We start from the raw sequence: 13205 nt of genomic DNA, 5'->3' as shown, positions 1-13205 counted from the left end.
GTCTGTGGAGTTAGATAACGGAGAGACGACAATAGTTACCCTCTACCCTGTCGTTGAGCATATTGCTTTCAACGCCATTCAAAAAATTCCCCCCAATGCGTCATATGTCGCTCCAAGTGCTAGCTCTTCCATTAGGTGTTTTCCCGCTTCAGGTGATATCCAGTATTTCAGTTGCTTACTCCGAATAGTTTCTTCTTTACTGGAGTCTGATTCTGCAAATCTTATATCTCGCCTTTTATCTCTGCTCAAAATTCAATGAGCAATCCATCTGTCCTGATCAAATGTAGGGTATATAAACACCAATTAAACGCCATTGCACTCCCTTCCCTCCCAGATGTAATCCCGATCTCAACCTCACCCAGCGACTACACCCTCACTCCTCAACTTCCTCCTCTTCATCTGCCAACTTTATAAATCCCTCAGGATCAACCGGGGCTCGCACGTCCACTCCATGCTTCTCCACCCACGCTCTAACCTTCGCTTTGTTGATCATAGCATCTGCGCCACCTCTCTTTTTATGATCCATCACCTCCATAGTTTGTAATGTAGCTATGATATCTTCTGGGACAATGTATGTTTCGTTTCGTAGGTCGAGCACGGAGAGTGTCTTTTTGGAGGGGAAGGAGAGGATGGCGCGGGCCAGAGTCGCAGACCAGTAGTGCTGGTAGCCGAGGCGGCCGAGCTCCGAGAGCGCTATGGATCTTATTAGCAATTAAATCAATCCCAAGTGCAAATATCCGCAACTGTGAAGAATAGATGAAAATAGTTGAGCACGTACGTTTCTCTGGACCCCCCAATCTCCTTTCTCGCTTGCTCATCTCATAACTCGCACCCATCAATATTTGTCCTAGGCCTTGTTTCTGCCAAGGCGGGAAGACTAATATACAAGCTAGGTTATTATTGTCCCAGCTCATTTTCTCCTTGCTGAAGAAGCCGACGACTTGTCGCTGTGGAAGACTATCCGAATCGGGCAAATTTAGGTTGATGGATGGAGAAGGTGTATGCGCGACGAGGAGGTAGTAGAGGAAGGTTGTTACGTCGTAAAAAACGGATTTTGTGTCGAGGAAGAGCTTCGCGAAGAGGGAGAGGTTTTGGGCGTAGAGCTAGATTATGTATGTTAGCAGGAATATATGTCGCGTGGGTTAAAGACTAGGCGTGGACAACTTACCTTATGCTCTTCCCCATCAATCTCATACAGCGAGTACCCGTCTTTAGAGTATATACCCTCGCCAGGCGGTGCCGTACTTCTCAGAGGGCATGTTTTCTATTGTCACACCTTTTTAGCTCTCATTCATCACCTACTATTTGTCATCCGCTCTCTCCGACTCGACTCAATCCTTGAAAATTGCGCTCACCGCATGTCCCAAAAACCCCATCAACTCCTTGCTGTATTTAAAGCACCACTGACACACATACAACCTCTCCGCTTTCCTCCCAACCAATCCCTCGGGATAAAAGCTCGGATACCAGGGCTTGATGAGCAGAGACCCGAACACAACTTCGAGGACATTGGGATCGACCGAGGACTTTTTTGAGATTGACGTCGACGATTTGGAGGATGAGTTGTTGGCCGTGGGTGTTGCACCGTTTAACATAGAGGCATGAGAGAGTTCGGGGCCCATTGTGTCGTGAAGGATTATAGGAGGGGCGACTTTACACGCTGGTGCGGAAGTTAAGTTGTGGTCTAGAAGCAAGACGTGGAGGTAGCTGAATGGGGGATAGTGCGACGCGACGGCACGTGCGAGCCATCGATCGGCGCCGTTCACTTTGTACCTTCAAAGTCCACTGGGTGGGACTGGATGGTTTGAGACGTGCAGATGTTCTGGTACGCAATGTGTTAGCTTTAAGTGGAATTGCAAACCTAAAGGCAACTGGATTTCAATATCGTAGAATTCGGCCAATAAATCCTATCGACAGAAGTCTATACTAGTCCAACAGCAAATTTCCAAAATTTCAGCGTGAAAACCTCGATTTCCGAACTTTCCAACATATTAATGAATCTGAAAGCAAGTTCGTTGGTCTTGAAATGCATGTCGATCCAGTTGTTAGTATAATAACAACGACCTTGTTGCCGGTTCCAGAAACAGTTAGCTTCAGAACTAGCCCGAACTGGCAATTTGTACGACCTCATTGCAAGCACAACTCGAAATTGTCTGCTCAGAATCAAGAAATCTACAATAATATGAGATGCACATTTTGTCTAACCGATACCTTTCCTACAGTTCTATCGTATTTAGTAGGGACGACCTGCCAATCGCAAGTGTAATAATACTAGCAGCGGTTGATGGAGGGAAGAAAGGAAGATGAGAAATGAGAACGAAAGGGGTGTGGCGGCGTAAGCTAGAAGAGTGCAAGAGTTGAGAACAAGAGTGAATGAAGCCACTCACCACGACAGTTAGATTAGCTTTCCTTGAGGGAAGATAAGCCAAGAATTCACTGTCTATCAGAACAAGAAGGTGAAAAAGTGAAGTTAGGATGGAGGGGCTAATAGAGATCGGGATTGGAATTTATGAGCTAGTTAAGTGCGTCCACCGACGCATCATATGTAGCCAGAGACCTGAGCACTCACTCACAGATCAGTTGATGTCGTCGATATTGCCCTACCCAGCCTCTTTCGCAGACAATTCGATATGTGATCCCAATTATCCGAAATCGGAGCGCTAGCCACTCATGAATAAAACACCGCAGAGAAAGAGAGAGTTTTTGAAGATCCACCATCTTTGTGGGTCTATCCGGTTTAGGTTACCAAGTAGTTGGAACCTGGGGGTAATCCTTCTTGTTTATCTGAAGATTGTCAAAGACAGAGTCGTCGCCTCCAGGGTGGTCAGTGACTTGTTCAGTTACGGACCCTAATATACTTACCATGGAGATTTTGAGTCCGAAGCCCATCCTCATGCTTGAGCTGTTCAATCTCTTCAGTAGGAGTTTCCTTCTGGTGCTTTTTGTCCTTCATGGTAGGTTCAACAGCCTTCTAAATGTTCTCACCAATCAGATGGATTTGGCAGTTGGCGTAGTCGAGATACTTTGGTATGAACTCAGCCCAAGCTAGGCCACGGAACTCTTTGATGATTCTACGGGAAGATATCGGTATGGAAATCCTGTTATTGATAGGGCGTGTACTCTTTGGGAATCTAGGGGCTTAAGGTAATCTAGCGCTTGCAGGACCAGGTAGTTCAGGACTGTTCACACTGATGATAAAACTGCCTCGAGCACGGACGTCTAGATCCTGCTGAACCTCGCCCAACTTAGATGGGATAATCGTCGCGTAGACAAGATGAATGGTCCGATACTCAGTGCGCTTAAGATCATAGACGCCCTCGGCAACAGTCGTGACAGGGGCATTGCGACCAGAACCTGAAGTCTAAGTTCCATACTCTGAGCCTTGGAAAAAAAATTCCCTTCAGGCCTTGGATGGTAGTTTTTGCCTTTTTAACAAAAGCCATAAACTGATCACTACGACTCCTTGGAAGGACTTTCTTGGGCAGAGCGAACAGACGGTTGTTTTTCAGATCCGGGAGGGCTCCATCACCCAACTTGACTCCAGCAGGCAAAGGTCGTAGGACAAAGTATGTACGTTGAAGATTACCTAAATGCTGTGTCAATAACCAGCCCTTGATTGTGGAGCCGTATGCGCTTACCAACGCTCTGCGCCTGCTCAATTCCAACACGGTTAAGCGTGAAGAAGTATATGAACTCCTTCTCTATAATATTAGAGGCGGTCTTCTTTTCGCGAGAAGACGTCTCCTCTACTACTCCGTTTCCATTCGCCCCACCCTTGCTTGCTTCGTTAGAAGGCTTCTCTGGATTGTCGATTCCCTCATTCTGCACCTCGGTTTCACTAACACCACCATCTGTCACGTATTCGGAATCTTCTTCTCCGGGGTCTTTGCTATTTACTGAATCCTCTGTCATTTCAACGCTTGCTGTTACATGTTTGCCCTCATCGCCTGTGATCGTCCTCTTCAATGGCCGCTTGCTTCTTTCGGACAGCTTTTCTTCCGCTTTTCGAATCTGGCGACGAAGTGTTCTTGGGCTTTCTCTTTGTTCCAGCTGCCGCCTTCTCCTTTTGGTCGGGGCTGGTGTTTGCAGTGATGCGGGCGGATGAGTGTCTTCCAGTCATGATGTTTGCCCACGAGCTGAGTTGGTTCGACACTTTGGGAGGGCAACAACTCACGTCAGATGTTCAAGATCGTTCAATTGAGGGAATATATGAGGAAATAGAATCAGAGGAGCTTGTAGCTAGGTCCTCACTCACCCTTTTAGTGCATTTCCTCGTAACTAGCACGTGTTTGGGATATGTATGAGTGACGTCATGGTCAAGATGATTGCCCAATTTGGACGACGCGAACTTAGCCTACCGTAGTCATCGCGTTTGAGTAAGTTCGCGTTCGGTTGATTCCGGATCTTTAAACCCTATTTGTTTGCACAGATTTTTGATATAAAGGGCATACAGTGCCAGTTCTTTCTATCTCTTGTAGCCTTGCGAAACCCATCTTATGTGCACAAAGCGTGCACTTATGCATATATTTTTAGTCGAAACTTAGGGTACACTATACCGTAACACCACGAGGGTATCTTAACGCTCCTGATCTATTTTTACATCTCTTTAAACATTTCGATGCCATTTCCAACGCCCTCTGGGGTTGGGGTTTCGGCGCAAACGTCAGGCAAGAAAGCAAACTCGCGGTTCAGGTAATCGCGCGTCGTAGGCCCAATCGTCGCAATCAGAATATCTCTAGGAGCGGTATCGGTCTTAGCTTGTCCAGTTTCCCTGTCCAGCAAGTCTAAGCTTTCTAACATAGCTCTGCACCCAGTTGGGGAAAAGACAACCACCCATTGGCGGCCTGCTCCACTATCCCTGTTCTTCGCCCAGAGAGCCGAGAAGTCAGATTTGAAAGACTGCATTTCTCCGGTGTCATATGTAACAAGCTCGTCGACCTCCGACCGTCTCTCCGGTGGGAGGCTATCTGATTGGAGCGTCTTTGGAATTATGTCCCTTCTCTTGTCGCCCACCAGAAACAGGATTGCTGGTTTTGTGGAGCCAAGGTGCAAGCTGTTATAATGCTCAAGGATGAACGACGAAAGAGCATCTCCGTTGCCGGTCTCTTCGCCTAGGATGGGGCATGGCAACTTTAGTGCCCTAAGACCGCGTGCGGTAGCAGGGCCCACAGCGTAAAGTGGAATGCTTTCCGGCAGAAGTTCATCCAAGGAATAAGAGCTGACACTTCGAATGTCCTCCACGACCTGGGTGAAGGCCTCGACGGCACGTTGGGAGGTGAAGATGAGGGCGCCATACTTTTGCAGCCCACCATCGACACCAGGAACAAAGCCCTGACCTGTAATATAGTTTCGTACCTGGTCCAGAGCGTCCTGCTGAAAGCGGTGTGCCAGGACTGGCACGAACACTGGCTTGTAGCGGCCATCATCGAAGCTGGAAAAGAACTCCTCATAAGCATCGGTGGGGGCCGACTTCGTCTTTAGAAGCAGGATAGGAATTTTCCCCCGCGTGGCATCAGCCATGACTGAATAAAATGTTGTAGAGTTCACTAGTGACGGGTGTTGGTGATGAAAGTCCGATTAGCGAGGGACCCGGGTCACAATAGGGCTCAAGCGCGCGGCTAAGACTGGTCGGGAAAAGTTACTTTTCGTAGACGACGAATATATTCCAGAGACGTCGCACGAAGGCCTGCACACAACCTCGCTCGATACCCACCGAGCTCCAATTGCCCGCACCAACCCACCAACAACCCCCGGCATCTCGCCAGATTCTACTCCATCATAACACCACACTGCTGAGCGCCGCCATGGCTGACGTCGCGACTCCTTCAGCTGCTAAAGTGGCCACCACCGATGTTCCTAAAGGCAAGCAGCAGGTTGTCAAGCCAGAGAAGCCAGACGAGGAGACTTACAAGGAGGAGCTCGCCAAGGCTGAGAAAGAGCATGCCGCTGCTCAGCAGAAGTTTGTAGGCATTTCTCTACCTATTACTTTGCCTCAAATCCTCCGAATTTCCACCCCCGCCTCACCGCACCACCTACCCCTCGCATCAAGATCCTCTAATGATGGACCTGGGCGTTCGTCAATCTTCAAGCACCCGAGATTCTGCCTGTTTCCGGCCGCTATGTTGGTTCCTCGCAGAACGAGTCCACTCCACCTTTGCTACATTTGGCTGACTCTGCTGACTCTGCCCACAGAATGCAGTCAAAGCTAAATTCGACCTCGCCCGTCCCAACAACAAGGACTCACCCAATGCGAAACGGCAACAAGAACTGAAGAGCGAGCTTGGTGCGATCCGACAGACACAACAGGGCAACAAGTCGTCTCGAAATGCTGTCCATGAAAAGATCAAAAAGCTCGACGAGCAGCTCAAATCCCGTATGAACGAGCTCAAGACCGCCCGCGGCCGTGTCAACTTTAAGTCCGTCGAGGACGTTGACCGAGAAATTTCCCGGCTACAGAAGCAGGTCGACACAGGCACTATGAAGCTGGTAGACGAGAAGAAGGCCCTTTCAGAGATCTCCTCACTCAACAAGGCCCGCAAGAACTTCTCTGGATTCGATGCTCAACAGAAAGCTATTGACGACTTGAAGAACCAAATATCAGAACAGAAGAAGCAGCTCGACGATCCAGAACAAAAGGCACTCAACGAGAAGTACACCGCTCTACAAAAGGAATTGGACGGCCTTAAAGGCGAGCAAGACGAAGCTTTCAAGAACATGAAGGCTCTTAGAGACCAAACAGACAAAGCTCGTGCTGAGCAGCAGGAGAAGTTTTCAGCGATGAAGCAGCTGAAGGACGCATATTACCAGCAAAAACGTGCTTTCGCAGACTACGAATATCAGGCCAAACAGGCGCGACGAGAGAAACACCGCCAAGAGCGCTTGGAGTGGGAGGCGAGCAAACGGAGAGAGACTGCCAACAAGCGCCTCGAGGAAGCTAGCGCCCCTGCTTACCACGACGAGATTCTAACCGCCGAGGGTCTGATCCGGTTCTTTGACCCATCTGCACTGCCTGCAAAGGAGATGACAGGCCCTAGCAAGTTTGCTGCATCTGCACAACGAACGGTCGATAACTCTGGACTAAAGGGAATGAAGGTTATGAAGAAAGACGACGAGGAGGACTACTTCGTCGGTGGAGGCGGAAAGAAAGGTAAAAAGGGGAAGAAGGGCGGCGCTGCTCCATCGGCTCCCGCTGAAGGCAAATTCAACCTCAGCATTGGCGTCATTGAAGAGCTCGCTAAAGTAAGCGTTGATGCTCCTTCTAGCCAAGCAGATGTTCCCTCCGTCGTTGAGAAGCTTCAAGCGAAGCTGAAACACTGGAGGGAAGACCAGGACCGAAAGACGAAAGAGGTGAGTTTTGACAAAGGCCTACTACATTTCAATTTCTAATTTGCATCTAGAACATTGCCAAAGCACAGAAAGAGATCGACCGTCTTGAGACCGAGGGCTCGGAAGCAGATCACGGAAGTAAGGACACACACCGAAAGCCTGCCGAGAAGAACCAAGGCATTAATGGTGACTCAGTCTCAGCTGCCGCTGAGCTTCAACAAGAGAAAGATGCAGAGGCCGATGCTGCCGAAGAGATGAAGAAGGCTAGTCTTGAGGACAAGGCAGACGAGGCAGTTGAAGTCTGATCTACAGGCACGATATATACGACGCATCGGAGAAGGTACCTCAAAAGTTGTTTTATCATCTAGGATATTCTACGAACCAGGGCGGGGGCAACTGGTCTCATCTTCAGAACAGCGATATTGATTTTCCCGTTCAGACATATGGGCCGGAGCCGGCAATTTTTTTTCGTTCGCAAACGTTCACCTTTGAGTCCCGCAGGCTGTACTACTCAACTCGACCGTTACTGTGTAGAGCAGCTGGATATCTATCAAAAATGCCATTGCAATTCCATCTATAGGTTCTTTCCTATTCCTGTTCATTAGTGAACTTCTTGAAATGCCTAGTCATTCTTGGGCTATGTAAACCCGGCAATTGCGAAATCGAGTCCTAGAATTGAATGGCAAAGAAAACAATTAAGTGGTACACCTAAATCCAGGATCCCCAGTCCCTGCCGGTTGGCATCGCATTTACTAGATCGCGGTCGCTATAGGTATCGATAGAAGTGGGGTCTGACTTGAGCAACGCGAACGACGGAACCTTGACGTCATGGACATTTCAGATTCGTAAATACTTCCACAAGCACGATTTTGTGTCCTACACTAATTCCCTGCGCTATATTTGAGTACACAAGGTGAGTCCTCTAGCCGGATATTCTTCCTGCTTCGCTCCCTCTTGCTTAACCCCCTTGGCACAGGAATAGTCCTAATTGATCAATTGCTTCAACTATCTCTCACTCAGCGTTTCCATCAGGAAGTAGTACGATTCGACTCAGGCTTTCTAGACAAGTTACGTCTCACTTATCATATACTTTTGTTTGCTTCACCTGACAGCAGGGGTCAATACGATTGAGTTACGGTTTGATTGAAGCTGCTTGTACTTCTCAACTTTTTACTAAAAGTTACGACGTAACTGTTGAAGCTTTTAGAGTAGCAGGGTCCCCCTTACTCTTAATATGGCACGCGAGGTTATTTAATTTACTAAAAACAACCTTATAACGTAGCTAGTTCTTCTAGAGTTGCAAAGCTTTAATTGTAGAGCCTGAGAGATGATTACGGTCACAAGTAACTGTCCTTTTCCCCCCGCTGAAGGCTCTGTGCCATCTCCCCATACAAGGGACTGTCATCTTTTGCTATGATAAGGTCGTCTAAGGTTGTTGTAGTACAGGGCAAGCTCTAAGGACACTGACACGTAAATAGTGGCACAAACACGCTCCCCCGGCCCTCACGCGCGTCAGAGACTGCAAGCTCAAAAAAGTCTACCTTAATCGTATACTGCTCACTTTTAAGCCTCATTAATTGAATTGTAACAGTTAAAAATGTAGTTACGTTTGTTTGCCTCACGTGATCGTAGGTGGAGCAAAAGTATCAATCGTACTACTTCCTGTTGGAAACGCTGCTCTCACTCAAACGGTTACATTCCAACTCTTCTCCTCAAAACGATTCTTACGACCCTTCCATACGTTCCTCAAAATACTAGACCTTCAAATGGCTTCCTTCACTCCTTGAATGAGGATATTTCCATGCGATGTTAACTTTTGGTATTCGTGAACTGTACGCCGCTAGCCCTTCCAAACCCTTTATTTTTTCCATACGCCAGATAATGCTACATCAACTAACTAGGCTGCCATTCTCCTCAGGGCTCAACCTTGAATTTGAGTCTGATCCCCATACTCGCTAACTCAACATCGAGATACTTAAGCACTCCCGGCACTGCCACAACGGCCACATCGTCCCCCCCAGTATACCTTAATCCCTGCCCATCCGCCCAAACCTCACTCTTACTCTCAACGCCCTCAGCTAGCCTCGAACACCGTCTACATCGGACCGTCGGACTCCCCTTCTTCTTCCTCTCATACTCGCCAACCGTCGGTGCTGTAGACAAGAAACTACCACACGCTCGACAAATGGCTGCTTTCGTGTAATCCGAGCAATTCATTAAACGATCCTGGAGCAAGAAGGCAGTGCCATGGGCGAGTAAAGCATCGCGCTCCATTTCTCCAACACGAATACCACCACCTTTCTTCCTTCCCTTAATGGGTTGACCGGTGAGCTGGTTGATTGGACCCGTAGTTCTAACTTGATATTTATCGTTGACCATGTGACGCAAACGCTGGTAGTATACCACACCCATGTAAATATCAGCAGCGAGTTCCTGGCCCGTGATACCGCTGTACATAGGTTCGTTGCCGTAGTAATTAAACCCGGCTTTCATGAGTTGGTGGCCGAAGTAGTCCACCGCCGTGTTCTGCTCGTCGAAGCGGAATGGAGTTGAATCCTGCGCCAGTCCATGCAGTGCGCCTGATTTTCCGGCCAGTGACTCGACGAACATACCGATAGTCATTCGAGACGGGAAAGCGTGCGGGTTGATGATGATGTCAGGCTGAATGCCGGATTCGGAAAAGGGCATGTCGACTGCAGGCCATTTCTGCGAACACACACCTTTCTGTCCATGACGGGAGGAGAATTTGTCGCCGATGACAGGGGAACGTGGGACGCGCAGCTTGATGCTGATTTTCTGGCAAGGCTCGGTGCCGGATTCAGAGCCGATAATGCGGACCTCTTCCACAAAGGCAACCTCGTCTTCCTTGTATTTGAAAAAGTTGGTTTCCGAGTCACGGTTGATGTACTCACCCGACGCTGGGTCAAACGAAACAGTGTGCCACGCAGCGATAATGTCCCCCGACTTTAGCTCGGTTCCGATTAAAGGCAATCCGTCGTCATCCAGTTTCTCCCTCCAAATGGCCCTAATGACCCCATCTGGAGCAAACCCGAATAGTTTTGTAATTGCCTTGGAAGATCTGTGTTTCCTCGAACCCTCCTCTAGATCACAGACCTTCGTCTTATAGATAGTCCCGTGGCCGAAGCCGCGTTCATGGGCAGACTTATTCAAGATCATAGCGTCGTCCATGTCGTAACCTGTATACGAAATGACAGCCACAACGGCATTCATTCCGTTGGGGAAATTGTCGAGGCCATATTCGTTGTGGAGAGGTGGTCGCACAACCGGCGTCTGACCAGTTTGCAATCGGTAGGTCTTATTGTCGGTTCGGTATCGCAAGGCCGTTCCCGGAGTCCCCATCGACTGCTTTCCCATCTGACACTGGTACATGTTTCTGGGGGATTGGTTGAAATCAGAGAATGGCGTCATGTTGGCAAGAATGGACAAGATGTTGGTCGGGTCATATTCAACATGTGTGGAGTCGCCTGACACGACCTCTGGGTCGGTGCACGCTATCGACATGAACGGTTGCTCAAATGGTCCTACGTAGTCCAGTTTATCGAGGGGTAGGTATTTAACAGGTCGGTACATTCGCGCCGCTTGAGAGAACATATAAACTCCAGGATATTGGCCTCGACTGGAATTCGGAATGTATCCAATCTCAAGCTCTCGAGGTACATTATGCGAGCCTTCGACTTTCCAATACCGTAGAGTATCCCCAATGACTTTGGCTTGCTTTGGTGAGCAGAAACCCAGTACCCGACCGTCGAGCTGTACCACCACACTCGCCTCAAGGGATGCGGAGGATTTACTCGAAACTCCTAGTTGAGCAACCAGTCCTGGGATCGCCGAAACCTCGACACTCTGTGTGGCTAACTTGCATTTGTGCGCAAGATGGTTGAGTAACCCGCACGGGCCTCCATCAGGGGTGTGAACAGGACACAAGAATCCCCAGCTTTCGGGGAGTAGTTTTCTTACCGTGGTCGTCTTCAGCTGAGCAAAAAATGCACCTCTGTGCACCATTCGGAAGTGACTAATAAACCGATAAAAATTGATCTTCTCTGCAACCACAGTGAAGCCAGCGGTCTGCTGCAGATCCAATCCAGTGGGACTGACAAGGTTTCCGGTAGACAAAAAGTATTCCAAAGCTTGGCCGACGTTTTCGTTGGTTCGTTTCAGTATTTTGGGGAGAAAGTCCCTCTGGAATTCGTTGGACTTAAAGGAGGGCCAATCATTCTTCCGCCCCCAATCTTGAAGTGGCAATCGTAGCGAATTTAGCCATTCATCTAACTTCTCCTTCATGATCATGCCGAAGAGATGACCACCAAGCAGTACTTCCTGATGTTGAACCGCATCAGGGTTGTCAACCGAGCACTCTCCTTCCACTAAAGCATAGAGCTTCCGGATCATGAAGAGGAGCATCCTGAACTTGTCGGCATCTTGACTTTCCGTGACATTGTGGGAACCTAGATGGGGCAAGACGATCCTCCGCAAAAACTCCGTACCGGCATCCTCGTTGCTCATGTCCTCGGGAACCTGCAAGACGACCTTGAATTTTTCTCCGAGGTAAGCTCTAGTCTTTGCCTTCGAGTGCAACCCATAGACCTTGTATGTGCGGAGGAGTAATTCCACACGATCTGTCACGAACTGCTTCTCATCAAGGCCGTGGGAGCCTGCTGCACCGACGATGCCCTCAAAAATCTCCCGGTCATTCGTCTCGACTAGCGCTTTTAGAGCCATCACGGCCGGTATCAAGTATTCGGCCTTCCTCCACGAAAACCTTAGGTTGACATTACCGTCGCCCAGATAGTGGAGTGCATTGGTCTGTGACGTCTGGTCGGGGCGCACACATCGGATTTGAATACCGTATGGTGTGTACCCGGGCCCACGATTCGTGAAAGCACCCCGCTTGATAGCCATTGGATAGTTACGCCTATTCACGAGCAGCATCCGGATTATCTTCTCAATGCCATTGACGATGAAGTATCCACCGAGCTCCTCGGTCTCTTCTTTCGCCTTCATTAGCTGGTTCGGGGTCATGTTCTCGAGATGACACTTGCTCGACTGTCACGAGCACATTCAGCGACCACACTGGAGAGCAAAGCTGGGAGCAAAACATACCCTCAACATAATAGGCACATAGCCCAGGTCGCGCACCGACTCCTGCCAGTCCCCAGTGCCCACCTTCCACTCTATCCGGGCGCGCAGCTTGCCCCGGTAGGTGGCGTGCCGTTCTCTGCATTCTGCGGGGAAGATGGTGCGGTTCTTGAGCGCGAATTTGTTTGACTGGGGGAGGGCGGACTTGTCGAGGAAGACGTCCTGGATCCGGACATGGAGGCGGTTTCTCTCGCCGGTCTGCCCCGGTTGCGCATAAGGGTCGCCGTCGAGGAATATCTTGGTGCCAATGTCGCCAATGCCATGCTCAAGCAGCCCGCCTTTCGCGAAGACGGTGTTGAAGGAATCGATGTGCGGCGCAACGGTCGCGGCGAGGGTGGGATACGCGGTGCGGTCCGTAGGCGGGCTCTGGAAAAGGCGCTGTCGACGTGCGGTGTCGAATGCTGTCGACCACTGAGTGTCGGTCGAGGAGGGCGCCATTGCGGTGGGTGCGGGCGTGTAGGGCGCGTTCCTGCCCTCGGGTCAAGGAGGGGATCGGAGGAGGGCAGTGAGCCTATGGCGAAGCGGGAGGTCTCATCGCAGGCCTCACGGGCAGACACAGGGCTCAATGCTGCTGCGGTGAAGGAGGAGAGCTCCTATAGCTTCATGAAGAAAAAAAAGTCGCTCCCAGGGCTACCACGCTTGCAAGGAAGTGGGCCGTGCTATCGATAGTGCACCTAAGCGACCAGCGAATACACTGCAGCTCGAGGTCACCGGTCCTGCTC

General features: G+C 49.6%; 4 protein-coding genes across 4 annotated transcripts; 1 reads left to right on the top strand and 3 right to left on the bottom strand.

Moving 5' to 3' along the window:
* Nucleotides 1–142: 142 nt before the first annotated feature.
* BDR25DRAFT_275318 (uncharacterized protein) lies at nucleotides 143–1631 on the bottom strand. Its single transcript, XM_033687488.1, has 4 exons — nucleotides 1356–1631; nucleotides 1169–1264; nucleotides 779–1103; nucleotides 143–693 (listed from the first exon to the last, which is right to left on the bottom strand). Exons 1-4 carry the CDS (start codon nucleotides 1620–1622, stop codon nucleotides 374–376), a joined length of 1008 nt encoding a protein of 335 aa, XP_033554685.1. The 5' UTR covers nucleotides 1623–1631; the 3' UTR covers nucleotides 143–373.
* A 1111-nt stretch (nucleotides 1632–2742) lies between these two features.
* Nucleotides 2743–5520, bottom strand: BDR25DRAFT_330488 (tetrapyrrole biosynthesis, uroporphyrinogen III synthase; the record flags this gene model as incomplete). The annotated part of the gene is made up of 6 exons (XM_033692532.1): nucleotides 2743–2813; nucleotides 2863–2971; nucleotides 3188–3316; nucleotides 3375–3586; nucleotides 3639–4063; nucleotides 4613–5520. The coding sequence occupies 6 exons, from the start codon at nucleotides 5518–5520 to the stop codon at nucleotides 2743–2745; spliced, it is 1854 nt and encodes a 617-aa protein (XP_033554684.1).
* A 179-nt stretch (nucleotides 5521–5699) lies between these two features.
* Nucleotides 5700–7898, top strand: BDR25DRAFT_275312 (uncharacterized protein). Its single transcript, XM_033687487.1, has 3 exons — nucleotides 5700–5963; nucleotides 6193–7347; nucleotides 7398–7898. Exons 1-3 carry the CDS (start codon nucleotides 5805–5807, stop codon nucleotides 7629–7631), a joined length of 1548 nt encoding a protein of 515 aa, XP_033554683.1. The 5' UTR covers nucleotides 5700–5804; the 3' UTR covers nucleotides 7632–7898.
* A 1107-nt stretch (nucleotides 7899–9005) lies between these two features.
* On the bottom strand, nucleotides 9006–13068 carry BDR25DRAFT_275311 (beta and beta-prime subunits of DNA dependent RNA-polymerase). The gene is made up of 2 exons (XM_033687486.1): nucleotides 12448–13068; nucleotides 9006–12390 (listed from the first exon to the last, which is right to left on the bottom strand). The coding sequence occupies exons 1-2, from the start codon at nucleotides 12919–12921 to the stop codon at nucleotides 9241–9243; spliced, it is 3624 nt and encodes a 1207-aa protein (XP_033554682.1). The 5' UTR covers nucleotides 12922–13068; the 3' UTR covers nucleotides 9006–9240.
* Nucleotides 13069–13205: the final 137 nt, after the last annotated feature.

Source organism: Lindgomyces ingoldianus (assembly GCF_010093535.1).
Source record: "Lindgomyces ingoldianus strain ATCC 200398 unplaced genomic scaffold BDR25scaffold_1, whole genome shotgun sequence".
NCBI lineage: Eukaryota > Fungi > Ascomycota > Dothideomycetes > Pleosporales > Lindgomycetaceae > Lindgomyces > Lindgomyces ingoldianus.
Note: the sequence above shows the minus strand (reverse complement) of the source record. Positions and strands in the feature narration are given on the sequence as shown.